The 15,155-nt window shown below is 38.5% G+C and overlaps 1 protein-coding gene and 1 long non-coding RNA gene across 3 annotated transcripts; both read left to right on the top strand.

Annotated features, from left to right (window-relative positions):
* Positions 1-6,158: 6,158 nt before the first annotated feature.
* LOC130591143 (uncharacterized) lies at positions 6,159-8,327 on the top strand. The gene is made up of 4 exons (XM_057394072.1): positions 6,159-6,552; positions 6,663-7,619; positions 7,733-7,969; positions 8,038-8,327. Exons 1-4 carry the CDS (start codon positions 6,159-6,161, stop codon positions 8,325-8,327), a joined length of 1,878 nt encoding a protein of 625 aa, XP_057250055.1.
* A 239-nt stretch (positions 8,328-8,566) lies between these two features.
* Positions 8,567-14,490, top strand: LOC104891206 (uncharacterized). 2 transcript variants are annotated; one of them, XR_007273461.2, is made up of 4 exons: positions 8,567-8,848; positions 9,354-9,643; positions 14,035-14,139; positions 14,244-14,490. It is a non-coding gene; the product is annotated as an uncharacterized LOC104891206 (long non-coding RNA). The 2 variants fall into 2 exon arrangements; XR_007273458.2 differs by having other exon boundaries at positions 14,237-14,490.
* The last annotated feature ends 665 nt before the right edge of the window (positions 14,491-15,155 follow it).

Raw genomic sequence — 15,155 nt, 5'->3', positions numbered from 1 at the left:
CTGCAAGTGACATTGAAAAAGGACTGAAGTAATAATACTTCTTACTTTTACAGTTATTTATTCAATCCTAAAGGTACTTTTTTTTTTTACAGTTTTTTACTTTTTTTGTGCCAAAGGACTAGGAGTACTAGCATATTACTGCAATTTATGTTTTTCCCTTTGTTGTATTACTTGCATATTGGCCTATTTTATTCAGTAATTATTTGTTGTGCTACTTTCATCAATCATCGTGACACTTTTTATTGCTTTACAATTCCTTTTTTACAAGTTAATCATCAATCAATTTCATCATGTCACTTTTACTTTGTCTTTTAGTCAGTTTTATTGTCTTCAATCTGCTCATCAGTTCATGTAAAACATAATGTACGATTAACTTAATGCTCATTAGTTCATGTGAAAATACAATTTCAATAATAATTAAATTAATAGTTAATAAATGATTATTTATAATTTAAAATATTTATTCATGTACTTGCAACTTTTTGTCAATCTATTTCACTATTTATGATATGTCTAATCCTGAATCTAGTAGTGCAAATGACAATCTAAGAAGGTTGATATAGATAAACCTCTTTGGAAATATGTTACTAGTGTTGGTAAATTCGATACTGGAGAAGGAGTAGTGAAAGGGGGGTAATATGGGGAATGTTTGGGATCTTTGTGGTAAGTTTTATCAAGGAACGTATAGAAGACCGAGGGCCAATTTGCTTGGAATTAAGGGGAAAGGAATTGAAAACTTTACTAAGACCACAAAAGAAATGGTGCATAAGATGATGAACTTGGATGAAGAGTTTGAGAGCAGAAAGAAGGATAATGCCCCACATTATGTACCCTTACCTATACTAGGAGTTCCTCCTTGTAGTGAGAGTAGTGGAGGTCAACCAAGTGATGTACAGGCTAAGAAAAGGAAGGAGAACCCAATTACTAAGCTATATAATGTACAAGCTAGGAATTATCTAGATGATGAGATTGCTCGAATGTTTTACGTTGGTGGTTTACCTTTTAATTTGGCAAGAAACCTACATTACCTGAAGGCTTTTTGAAGTAGTTCATCGCATTCTTGTAGCTCGTTGGACAAAAAGCAACACTCCTCTTAATTGCTTAGCTCACTCATTAAATCTTAGGTAAATTCTTTCTTATATATTTACATCAATTTACTCATTTTTTAATTTTACATGTTTATGATTGTTTCTATCTTTCTTATTCTTTTGAAGGTTTTATAGTGAGGCATGACTTGAACAAAATCCAAATAGAATATCTCCGCATAGAGACATGAAAATATCTGAAGGAAGAGTAAGTAGTTTTAGAAGACTGACGACGCTGATTTTGCCCAAGTTATGGATGAATATACAATGTCTCATACAAGTCTGGAGTGTATAAGGGTGGAGAGAACTTATACACTAGGGGTATCATGGATCCTATGTCATAGTGGGTTAACTTTGGTTCATCCACTATTTTGCTTCAAGCTTTGATCTTCAGATATCTTGGACAACCTACTTCATCTTCATGCTGTGAACACAGATTGTAGCATATATTCTTTTTTTCACCCACTTAGGAGAAATAGGTGAAATTTAAAACGAATTGAAAATTTGGTGAAGATTCACACTAACATGTGCCTTCTATCAAGGAATACAGATGATTACAAAGCTGGGAAGACAAAATTGTGGGATGTAGGTGGTGATCAATTTGATCTCATGGATGATGGGAACGATGAAAACGCCTTTCTAGAGTGTGCCGACATTTCTTTTGATGAACTGAACTGAATCTTGAATATATATTTTTTCCTTAGTGATTGTAGCTAATATTTTATAACTTAGTTATTATTATTTGAATTTATTTTAAGTTACAATGGTTAACGTTAATTTCATATTTGAATATTATATATCATAAATTAAACTTGTTTGTTACAGTGATATTATAAAGCATTAAATAAATTGTTAGAAAAAAATTGCTTTTCGCCGCGTTTTCTCAGTTTTGAAATTTGTTCCCCCAACCATCATCAAACACAAAAAGTCTTTCTCTCACTTAAAAAGATAAGCGTGAGTTCTCTCACTTAAAAAGTGAGTTCATATCCCACTTGCTTGTGGGTTCCTTCAGTGAAGGAGTTTTCCGGTCAAACTGCCAGCTGTAGGCTACTTCAGGTTACACCTGGATTCCTTTTCTTTACTTCTCGCCATCTGTCCAGCGCTTGTTGCCATTTGGCGGTGTCCTCCCACCGGTAAAATTATCTTCAACCTTTCTCGTTCATTTCGTCAATTTAAAAGCTTTGCTGCCACTGTAATTTGGTTGTTTAATCTCGCTGAGTTCCAAAGCTTCGCTGTAATAAAATCTGCTGTAAAATTCCTCCCGTAACCTATATATTGCTGAAAACATGAGTTTTTCTCGTTCCCAAACTAGTAATAGTGATAACCTTCCCGTTCACTCTATACATAAAAGAATGGGTGTTCTAGTCAGCCACCCTCCTTCTCTTCTTCCACCTCTTCCTAATATTGAGTGGACTCACTCCGTGGTCGGTCAATTTTTCGACCTCGTACCTCCAAACACTAGCCTTGTTAATAATATCGTCAATCACCACTGGGTAACTCGCGGTTCAATAAGAGTTTTACGTGTTGGAGTCTATTTTATTTTCGAATGTCAAGATCCCCGGGATAGTGCGGCGCTTCTCCGTCAACATACTACCGTCATTGACGGTAAGATTATTACTTTCCGTGCTAGTTCAGGTATAAGTGCCGTCCACCATAATTTTAGCTTGGCTACTCTTTGGGTTCGCATTCATAACTTACCTTGGCGTTTCTTGGAAAATGACTGGACTTCCAGAATTTTATCTCATGTTGGTTTGGTTGATCTTGTCGAAGAAACCGGTCCTAGTCTTCCTTCGGAGGCTTTTTAAGGGCTCGGTTGGTTATAGATTTGTCTCGTCCACTTATACCTGGGTGTTTTTAACTTTGGATGATGGTCAAGTAGTATGGGTATGTTTTCGTTACGAAGGAGTGTTTAAATTCTGCAAACAATGTGGTTGTGTGGGACATCACACTGGGCGTGTCCCATGTCTGCGTATGAAGCGCACCATCTCATTCATCGTCGTTTTACGGAGTTCGAGCATGATGGTATGAATATTGTGTTTGGCCCTATGAATGTTCCTCTTTATACGAATATTATTCGAGGGCTACCTGACCGGTTCATCTATCGCAATGCTCGGGTGGACTTAATTAGCATGGGTCCTAACCATGATCCATATATCTTTGATGAGCGCCATGTGGACGTTAATATGGTGGATTTAAGTTCGGAAGATGAACCTGTGGAGATGCCAAGTCATGAGGCATCGGTTGAACCAGGGAATTTACCATCTCAAGCCAATAATCCATCTCTGCGTGAATCGGACTATCATACTAATCCTCCTATGTCATTTTCGCGGGATTCCCCTGATAGTGTTACTCAGATTCTATCACCTGCAGCTAGTGGCCACGAGGCTTATGAATTGCCTGGACGTCGTTTCGCTGTCGAGGACAGTGCTTTTGGTCGCCTGGAGGATTTGGGCAATCAACCACAGGACCACGATCCTAGCACGCCTATAGGAACTACATCGGCACATGTATGTTCCGCTCGAGGTCCAGCTGACGCAGGGCGAGCCAATGGGGCTCGGTTTCCCTTTCGTCGACATCTGGGAATTACCACGCGTCCACCTAAGACTTTTCGTGTTGCACTTGCTCCGGAGGATTCTTTTGTACCTACGAATAATGAGGTGTCGGACGTGGGTAATTTGTCTCCTCTTTTGTCTCCTCTTAGGGTTCCTTCTACTGATGATGGGCTGCGTGAAGAGTTAATTCATGAAGGCTGGACTACAACCTTTCCTCCAGACCCTGATGAAGCTGGACCTAGTGCGTGGCTACGGCTTATTCCGCCTCCTCAATCGGTTCAAGGAGAGGCATCTTCCACCATAAATGCAGAGCCAATAGGTTTCGTGGATAACAAGCGTCCTTTTCAGGCCTTCAGGCATACTCGATCAGATGAAAGTGGTAATGGGTTGGATGTCGAGGGTTGTTACAGGTCTCACAATGGAAAGCGTCAGCGTTTGGCTCAATGGGAGGCTAAAGGAGGCTTTAATGTAGGATTCCACATGGGAAAATTCGACGAAAGGCTCTCACTGATGTATCTATGGCAAGACTTTTGGAAGTGGAACCTGGTCCGGAGATTACGTCAACTCTGTCGAAGAAAAGGAAAGCAGCAGTATCAATGCCTGGGAGTGCTGGTACTTGGATTTTCACGAAGAAGCGTAGTGCTGGCAGTGCTTTGAAAACAGATAACATGGATAGGCATTTCACTTTGAGGGTGAAAATGTCTACTGACTCAATTAGGGTAGTGACTGACCCAGACCAGTCACCAACATTTCCATGAACATTCTGTCACTAAATTGTCGGGGGTTGAACTCCAGTGATGCCCCGATAATCCCGTATATACACTGGTTGGTAGCTACAGTTAAGCCCATGTTTTTGTTTTTGCAAGAAACCAAATGTCCTCTTACTCATGTACAGTCACTACTACGTTGTACTAAACCATGTTCTGTAGTTGGTGTTGATGCTCTAGGTTCTAGTGGCGGGCTGGTTGTTGTATCATGGGCTCCTTTTGCTGTTGATGTACTTAGTTCCATGTGTAATTATGTCTTCTGTAAAATATCAGCTAATAATGGAATGATATGGTACGTTTTGTTTTTGTACGGAGAACCGTGTCAGGACTCTCGTCCTTTACTTTGGGATCACATGTTACAAGTATTAGCGCCTTATCCTGACTTTCTCATTATTGGTGACATCAATCAACTTGATCATTACGGGGATAAGTTGGGAGGGGCAACACTCATACGGGGATGGGAAGAATTCACCAATTGGAAGCATACTTTACAATTACAAGATGTTCCCTTTGTTGGGCCTAGGTTCACTTGGACAAATAACAGGGATGGTGTGGATCTAATCATGGAACGTCTTGATCGAGTGTATGTTTCCCCAACTTGGAATGACAGATATCCACTCGGTATACAAAGAATTTTCCTATTCTGCATTCAGATCATGCTGCTATCTTTTACCAGGCGGAGCCGCCAACCAAAGTTAATCGTCGGCCATATCAGTTTGAAAATTGGTGTCTCATACACCCTGAATTACCTAATATGATTTCGTCGGTATGGCGTATTCCAATAGCTGGGTCAACAATGTACCGGTTTACAAAACATCTATCAATCTTTCGCATCCAGATTAGGCGATGGTGTTTGGATCATAAGGTTGTTTGGGGGATTGATTGGAAAGAACTTTCTACTAAGTTAGCGGCCTCTGCGACTCAGATTTCTAGTCTTCCTCAAGGTAATGACTTTATGATCCAACGTCAGCAGGAGTTGGATACATCTGCATTAGCACACTCTTACTGGTCGCAAAGGTCGAAAGACAAATTGTTCAGCTGGGGGACCTTCCAACTAAGTTCTTCTACAATAAGATGCGACAAAAACAACGATCAGCACATATCTACCTTCTTCGAACTGCAGATAACCAGTGGACTGAGGATGGTCCTACCATAGTGAATACTATTTTACATCATTTTAAAACTGGTTGGGCCCTCTCAGGGGCCTATCGTCTCGACCAGGGCCAAGATGAAGCCATTGATTTAGTACTCCGTGAATTAAATCTTCCTCATCTTTCTTTGTCACAACAGCAACAGCTCCTTCGGCCTTTCTCTAAGGCAGAAGTGCATGAGGCCATGCTTGGTATTGGTCAGGGGAAATCTCCTGGATTGGACGGGTCCACGGCTGAGTTTTTCAAACTTCACTGGAGTTCCCTCGGGAATGAAGTGTTCCAAGCTGTCAATCACTTTTTCTCAACAGGTTTCATCCTGAAGGAGTGGAATCAGACGCTGCTTGTTTTGTTGCCTAAAGGACAGAATCCTGAGGAGGTAACACAATTTCGGCCAATTAGCTTGTGCAACACGATTTATAAATGTGTTTCGAAGTGCTTGGTCAACCGGGTTCGGCCGTTGCTGTCTGATCTTATTTCGGAATATCAAAGTGCTTTCATTCCAGGACGGCATATGGATGATAACATTTTGATCAGTCATGAGTTAATTCATGTTATCAATAAACATCGACGGGGTAATGGTCATCTAGCGGCCTCAAAATTGACATGAATAAGGCATATGACCGGGTTAACTGGAGGTTTCTCTTGAAGGTTCTTCAAGCCTATGGCTTCCCTGCTCAATGGATTCAGTTGATTAGTCAATGTATCTCTACAGTGTCATATCGCATCCTCGTTAATGGACAGGTTACAGAGTCCTTTCATTCCCATTGTGGGCTTCGACAGGGAGATCCACTATCCCCTTATCTTTTCTTGCTCTGTATGGATATTTTTTCTCGAATGATAATCATGGCTACGGATATTCGACTCTTCGATGGGATTAGAGCACACAGGTACGCTCCTTCTATTTCTCATCTGTTTTTTGCTGATGATGCCCTTCTTTTCTTTAAAGCGTCGACTGCTTCCTGTAAGCAACTGTCAAAGCTCCTTGATCGATTCTGCCGTATCTCTGGACAAATGCTAAGTTTACGAAAGTCATTTGTTAAATTTAGCCCAAATGTTTCCGAGCACATGGGTCATGAATACAAACGTATCCTGCAATTGGATGCTAAGGATCTCTGGGCACATATCTTGGCACTCCTGTGGATATTCAAGGGAAGAAAACTCAGCACTTCACCTTTTTGCTTGATAATATTTCTCAGCGCATAACTGCTTGGAATCATTCACCTATTTCGCAAGCTGGGAAATTGATTCTCATCAACTCTGTCCTCATTGCTTCCATAGCTCACATTCTCTCTGTATTCTTGATTCCCACAACAGTAGCTAATAAGTTGGATGCGATGCTGGCTCGATTTTTCTGGTCTAATAGCTCTGGTAAAGGAATTGCTTGGAAAAGCAAGGAGCTTTTGCATCTGCAAAAAGGTGCTGGTGGTCTCGGATTACGTAGTATTGCGATGCACAATCGTTCTCTCTTAATGAAGAAAGTTTGGCGTATTCAAAAGAATTCCGGTGACCTCATTAGTAAGGTATTTTGCGATCGCAATGTGGATACTGGATTCACGACACCAAAACTGCGTTCAGTGCGGGGTCAATGTTCTTGGGGTGCGCGAGGTTTAATTCAAGCAGAGCAGATACTTTTGACAAATTCTTGTTGGAAAATTGGTTCCAATTCCCCTCTCCTTGCTGGAAAGGAGCGTTGGGTTCGGGGCAGATTCCCCTCTTTCGGGATAATTTTCTCTTCGCACTGCTGCTACGGTCTCCATTGCTTCACTCCTGCTGCCTCAACAACAAGGCTGGAATGTTTCCCGCCTTCAGTTCCTTTTTCATCGAGTACGGTTCGTAATATACGTACCCTTGAAGTTCCTCGTCTCACAAACCAAGTTGATGTTTCTATTTGGCCTTTTACGTCATCGGGCAATTACACTACCAAATCTGGCTACTATTTCCTTTCTCGACATACCGATATCTACAACATGACTCCCCTACCAATTCGAAGTTTTTCCGGATTTTATGGGGGTTACGCATCATGCCAAAATGGAAAATTTTCCTCTGGAAATTATTCCACAACGGGTTAGCAACAGCAGCTAACCTTTCATACCGTGGTCTGGCTATATCAGATAGGTGTCCAAGCTGCAACATTGAATCTGAGACTTCCCAACACCTCTTCCGATTTTGTTCTCTAGCCACTGCTGCTTGGCAAACGAGTCAACTACGTATTCATTCCAACGCTACTCCCATGGTGGCCTTTAAAGATTGGCTAATTGCATGGATACACTACTTCTACCAGCAGGATGGATATAATGGGCTTCGTCTTCCCGTGTTTGTGGCTATTTTGTGGGCTATTTGGCAGGGTCGCAATAATAAAGTCTTCAATGGAATAGCACCTGATATGCCTCTAATCCGTTCACTCCAAGACAAAGGCATTCAGCAGCACTACACCTTTCTGGATAATCCTATTCCTTGCCTAGATCCTTGCATATGGCACTAGGTCCTCCTGGGTTTCTTTTTGCACATTTTGGGACAGCCTTCTGTGGGGTACCACAGTTACATATACAAGTGGATGGTTCCTGGAAGAAATCTTCTATACTGGCCGGTATTGCCTGGGTTGCGGAGCATGTTTCTACGCAAACTACAGAAGTGCAAGGGGGCTGCATTTATGCGGAGTCCCCACTGGTTGCTGAAGCACGGGCTTGTCTGGGAGCCTTGGTATGGGCGCAATCACGGGGTTATGGTCAAATTTTGATCTACACTGATTCTGATGTACTGGTCAGAGTTTAATTCATCAAGACACACAACCTATCTCGATTGCCTGGTCTCTCAATGACATTCGCTCCATTGGACATCAACTTCAATGGTGTCGAATTCTAAAAGTTAATCGTCAACGAGTTCAGAGGGCGCATGACCTGGCTAATCATGTTCGACTAGGAAATATTCCCATGGCTACTATGTAGTTGATTAGGTTGTTTTATTTTCTTGTAAATTTTTCCGATGTCCAAAAAAAAAAAAAAAAAAAAAAAATTTGTTTCCCCATGTTCCGTGTCCGTTCCCGTGTCGCGTTTCTGTGCATGGCCGTGTCAGCGCTCCTCCTCTTTCCTCTCTGCCTCGCTCGCGCCATCTCTCTTTTTCTCTGTTCACCTCATCTCTTTCTCGCACCTTTCTCCTCCTATACCTTATTCATTCTTGCTCCTCTCTGAAATCGGAAATTTTGGAGGATTTTTGTTATTCGTAAAATTAGGGTTTCTGGATACTAAATTAAAAGGATGATTCAAGGTGTGTTCGACATGCAGACGAAATTCGAGGTTTGATTTTTGTTAATTTCGATCTTGTTTCTTCCATTCCATTTTCATATCTAAGTTTGTTTCGTTTTTTAATGTACTTTTCTCCCACTAATTCGGGTATGATGAACGACGAAGATATAGACTTCTCTCCAATTAATATTACTTTTTTCGTTGTTGCATAATTTTGTAGATAATATCTTGGTGTTTTAACACCGATAACCTTGAAATTAGGATTTCTGTTTCGTGAAATTAGGAATTAGGACTTGCAGTGGCTAAATTTGTTGATTCTTAGTTATTTTATCACTTGATCTTGATGCTTGAAAACCCTAATTTTCGTCCACAATTTAATTTCGAGAAATTAGATTCAGAACTGACCTTGGAACAATGTGCGAGTCACCAAGGGTTCTCTGTTCTTATCTCTCACTCTCTAAGGCATTTTGTATATATATATATATATATTTTACGTAAGGCACGAGATACACACTCGAAACTAATAACAGTGTATAATATATTTATCTTGATGCAGGGATGTAATTCATCTGATCTGCAAGCATCTGGAGCTTTTTCGTATATGTTAAGCAAATATTACAAAGAACAATTTACATCCACTTCTACTATCTGCTGAGTCAGAACATAGGGTACTTATCGCCATCCTAAGTTACTTGAAACTCAGATAACGAACTTGATATATGTTCGGTTCAGGATATCTAGGGAAGTGTCGGTTACTATAGGGGAAATCAATAATCATATGATATCTGCTGCTCAAGAATCAATTTATTTTTGTGCTCAAGAATCACTGATCTTCACTTTTCTAAAGTAAGTTTCTAGTATTTAGTCTTGAATGCCTCTTAAGTACTTAAATTGCTACTGTCTTAAGTAATTGATGTCTACATATCTTGCATTCAAGTTATAGGATATATGATTTAAGTTATCTTTTGGGGTATAATAGATATATCCTACTTTGAAGAGTCAAGGATTCCATTTTTAGGGCCAATTTTCTGGCGTGTCTTTTTTCTAGATTTTCCACTTAACATCATAGTGATGACACCGCAATCTTCTTGCTGTAAGATAGAAGGTATTTGAACTCATACATTTAGGACTACTACTCTACTAGAAGCTTGGATATTCTGATTCTTTTTAACAACACTGTGTTTATAATGCAATATTCTTGTTATAATATTAAAAATGTTGGAAATCATGTGGAGGATCCACTTAAATTTGCTATATTGGTTGACTTACTTTGCTGTGGGGTAACAAAGGATACCAAGTTGTTTATACACTTGAGACAAGTATTAGTTATGCACGTTGTCTCACAACTTTAGCAATAGATTTATGATTTTGGGTTTAAGCTTCTGTTTTGGGTCCTTTCATTAGACGATTTGAATGTGTTTTAAGTTTGATGCACAAACTTATGTAATTAACAACTTAGGGCAGTTTTTTGGGTTACCTGTACGTTGTATTTAACATTATTTATGAACATCAACTTAGGGCGGTTTTTTGGATACAAACAATGTTATGTAATTAACAGTATCAATTGAAGGCACTTTTTGAAGATATACATTGTTAAATTTGCACATATTTGTAAGAAAAAACTGTTCTTTCATTCATTTCATTGATAGCAAGCAAACATTACATCTGAATCAAACAAAACAACCCCCACCCAAGTAAAAACAAAAGTCTTACATCTTAATTAGCATAATAATAATTACAATAAACAACCCCCACCCAATTAACGTAATGAGAAAAGTCATCTCATCAATCTTATTCTGCAAATCATACAAGGTCTTCATAACTTTATCTTCACCGCATTCACCCAATTTCCCTTACAATTTTGATAAAGTCCTTTCAGATACTTTTGGTGTCACCCAAAAATAGTGGTTGTCACAAGTTACACACTTGTAGTATAATTTGTTAGGATTGTCTCTGGATTCAGAAACGCGAAGTTCCATCTTCTTCCTCTACTTGCTGCATTTTCTTGCTTCATACACAAGAGAATCCACAATTTCACCAACAATTTTAGAAGAGGACAACATTTTAGGGTTCACAATTTTTTTCCAGGAGGAGAGCAAAGAAGAGAGGAAGAGAAAATTGGGGAAATTAACGTTAGATTAGGTTTAAAGTGGTTGAAGATGAAGAACAAACATATTTGGGCCCCATTTAATAACATTAACCTCCATTGGCGCGCCCAAAATGTCAAACATAATGTCTGTTAACCTCCCGTCAGTAGTAAGAGCATTTTAGACTCAAACTCAAACCTCGAGGTATTTGAGGAATTCCCTAAATGTTGGGGTAATTTGGCAATTACGCCAAACCTCAGTGGTACTTGAGGAAATTTCCCTTTTAATTATCCATGTCAAATAACTAGAGATTGATATCCATGTCAAATAACTAGAAGTGGATATCCAATATATTAATTTGAGCTTTAATATCTTTAATTATGCATGCTACACTTCTGGTCATGTTATCTAACACATCAATTCGAGTTTTAATATATATTTAATTATGCACTAGATCATGCCCATGCTAATATACATAAAATTTTCCATCTTAAAATACAATTTGTTGTCACTAATTAAATTAGTATTCAATGGAGAATGATTAGTATAATAGCAATTTGATACATCTTTAAGATTTTTCATCATGTATGATCGAAGTGGACATTAAAGAATAATTGTGATTTATCTCCAAAGTTTTTTTTGGCGGAAATTTCATATTTTTATCAGCCAATTCAAATATCAATTTTAACCCATTTAGTTTGGAAAATTTGCAAGCTTTACCAAGTTTTTTTTTTGGCCGAGTAAAATGAAAAATACCAAGAACTTTAGTTACAAAGAGAGGACCTTTGCAAGGAAGTTGTAGGCTAGGTAATAACACTAAGGTGCTTGAATAATGCTTAAAATTAAATGATAATCCTTTAAATTTAATTAAGTGCAATGAGTTGAACCATAAACTTGGCGTTGTTGTTGGTGGTGTTGTTGCGGTTGTGGTGGTTATTGTTGTTGTGGTGGTGGTTGTTGTTGTTGTTGTGGTTGTGATGGTTGTTGCTGCTGTGGTCGTGGTCGTGGTCGTGGTCGTGGTCGTGGTCGTGGTCGTGGTCGTGGTCGTGGTCGTGGTCGTGGTCGTGGTCGTGGTCGTGGTCGTGTGTGTCGTGGTCGGTCGGGTCGGGTCGGGGCGGGGAGGGGTCGGGGGAGGGGGCGGTGGCGGTGGCGGTGGTGGTGGGGTTGTTTTGGTTGTGGTTGGTGATTGTGTTATTTTGGTTGTGGTTGGTGATTGTGGTGGTTTTGGTTGTGGTTGTGGTGGTGGTTGGTGTTTTTGTTGTCTTTGTGATTGTCGTGGTGGTTGTTGTGGTGGTTGGTGTTTTTGTTGTCTTTGTGATTGTGGTGGTGGTTGTTGTGGTCGTGGTCATGTTTGTTGGTGTTGTTGTTGGTGTTGTTAGGTGGTGTTGTTGTAGTGGTGATCGGTGTGGTAGTGGGGGTGGTGGTGGTGGTGGTAGTGGGGGTGGTAGTGGCAGTGGTGGTGACGGTTGTGGTTGTTGTTGCTGTTCTGGTTGTTGTTTTAGTGGTGGTGGTTGATCAAAATTAAGCATACTTTCTTAATACTCGTAATAATAGATGGTAGTTATCATACTTTCAATATACAACTGATGTTGTAACTGAATTTCATGATTTACAATTACTCAGTGTTTTCTAGTTTTATAGGGAACATGAAATGCATTGAGCTAACTTAGTTTTTATTACAAGAAAATTCTTGACTTATAACCAAAAAGACAAGCACAATTGTACCTAAAGCCAACATCAAAATCAGTGCAATTGGTATTCTTTTGGAAGCATAAGTGGAGGAAGTTTCTCTTAGCTTTTAAGATATGTTTCATTTACAACAACAAACCATTCAAGCACATAAACGTTTTGATCTATAGTGATTTTAAAGTTAAGGTGCAACAAACAGTTATTGCTTAACAAACATGCTTTTAAAAAAAAAAATTAAAGGAAAATAATTGAACACACGAGGATAGAATTGTCAAAGGATTGGTTATTTGAACACCTCATGATAGAATTTTGAGTTCCATATAATTCATATTCAGAGGATGGGGTGAGAAATCTCATTGCAACCAAACATTAGAGTAATTATAATAAACATCTTAGGTAGGGCTGATAATGAGTCGAGCAAGATTATGTGCTACTCGAGTTCGGATTGGTTTTTGAATTTTAGTAAATTGGAAAGGATGTCCGATTGTTCACTAAATCTAAGCGGTTACAATTATATTTTGTTGTGTTTTTAGTATTTACCTTCAGAAAATTCTCTTACGGACTAGGAATTTGAAAAAAATTGGTTAAGAAGGAGCGAGAAGATGTAAAGAAGAAAAAAGGGAATGCAAGAGAAGTTGAAGAGTTGGGCAAGAACAAAAACAAAAACAAAAGGGGAAAGGGTAAGAAGAAAGAGAACAATCGGAAGAGGTCTAGGAACAATGATGATTTGGTCATATTGGCAAAAAGGCACAAAATATAACAAGCAACAATGTTAGCTCTTATATTTAATTTTCTCCTTTCTAAAATGGTTTTTCACTTTTCTCATTAAATCTTCAAATACACAATTAATGGGTCAATATTAATAGCACATAGAAATGATATATAAAAGTATTTGTAGTCCATTATTCACTTGTGATGTATAAAACAGTAGGAGATGATAAAAGTTGGAAAAAAATGGGGTGGGCAGTTATTCTTTGTTCACTAATAAGGAGAAATGGATTTTGCTTGGGTAAGGATTAACAAGATGATGTGGATGAGAGATGAAGCTAGAAAGAGAATGGTGAACATTCTTTTGTTTTGTGTTCACCAATATGGATGCTCTTAGACCTTTTTGTCTTTCCATGTGGGGTATCAACCCTAGTCGAAGTCGATTTTGTTTTGATTATGCAAGGGTTTGAGCTGGAGTTTTGTTTGTTTAGGTTGAACTATGTTATTCATTTGTGTGAGTTGGGATGTTCTAAGGACTCGAAATTTATGGATTGAAGTTTCACATAATGTAGCTGAATCATCGGGTGCGCTTTTTGTTTCACATAAGTGATTATTATTTTGTGGAGCTTAGGGTATTAATTTTTTGGTCAAAGTTATCCACTTTTCTTTAATTGTTCTATTCTTTTGTTGTCATTTTTTGGGTCAAAGTTATTCATTTTCTTTAATTGTTCTATTGTTTTGTTCAATCCATAGATCATGGAAATCAAGAAGCTATTATCTGTATATGCGAGGCTGGACCTATGTCATTTTTTGGGTCAAAGTTTAGGAGAGGGGTATTATTATTGTCCAAAGACAAAGGTAGTTTCATCTATAACCATAAGATAATTATATAGTTGCTTGAGTATTCCTGAGTTAGAATATGTTTTTTTTTTATTAATGTTATTTGTTTTGTTAGAAAACAGAAGATAAGACGAACTGGGACTAAGGCTGCAAATTTTTTTGGGCAAGTGATCTTCGGTTACGTCCATGTGGTCAAGGTGCCTATTGTGTACTTACGAAGTAAGGTCAAGGCAGAAAAAAATACAAGTGATCTCGAGGGGTATGTGAAGCAACTTTTCCGCTTCGTTTTTGGCTAAAGTTGTATTTAGGCTCCATTAGATAGGGTGTAGAATATTTTATATGTAAACGAGTTTTCCTTTTCCTCTCATATTTTAGTTTTTCGGGAAGGGGTGTAAAAGAAGTTTTTCATGAAGGGAAAAAAGCTCTTGTATTGGTGGTAATATTCGTTTCAAAAAGGAGCAACCTTGGCTTTTACTCTCATCTTATCCATTATCTTCGGCCCCTTTTCATTTTTCTTTTTCCATAGCTTTTTTACATCGAATCAAACAAAAGAAAATTAGCATTGCAATTGAATTTTTTCATTGCAAATTGTTTTACATGAAAAATCATTTACATTGACAATGTTCTACGTCCAAAGAAATTGAACCTAAGAAACACCTACCACTACAGCACTATCACAAATCACCAAATCAACCACCATAACAATGAGCAAACCAAATAACCTTAGATTTTTCGAAATCAATGGCTATTTTGTTTCAGGCATGACCTAATATCATTTGCTTAATCATGAAGAAAATAAATGTTCATGGATGATCAAAGGGATGAATGTTGGCAAATTGGTCAATGGTTCGATAGTCCAAAGTGTCCTCTTCTAAAAAAGTACAAAAAAGTGCCGTTTTGCTTGATCATCCATTCCAAAAAGTTGATCAGTTCTTTAAGAGCATCTCCAATGGTTTCCTATGAGGGCATCTTTGCAACTTTTGTTAAATATGTAGATGTAGCTTAATCATTAGAGAGAAGAAAAATAAACCTGC

Source organism: Beta vulgaris, chromosome 4, assembly GCF_026745355.1.
Source record: "Beta vulgaris subsp. vulgaris cultivar EL10 chromosome 4, EL10.2, whole genome shotgun sequence".
Classification (NCBI taxonomy): Eukaryota; Viridiplantae; Streptophyta; class Magnoliopsida; order Caryophyllales; family Amaranthaceae; genus Beta; species Beta vulgaris.
This window is presented reverse-complemented; position numbering and strand designations above follow the sequence as displayed.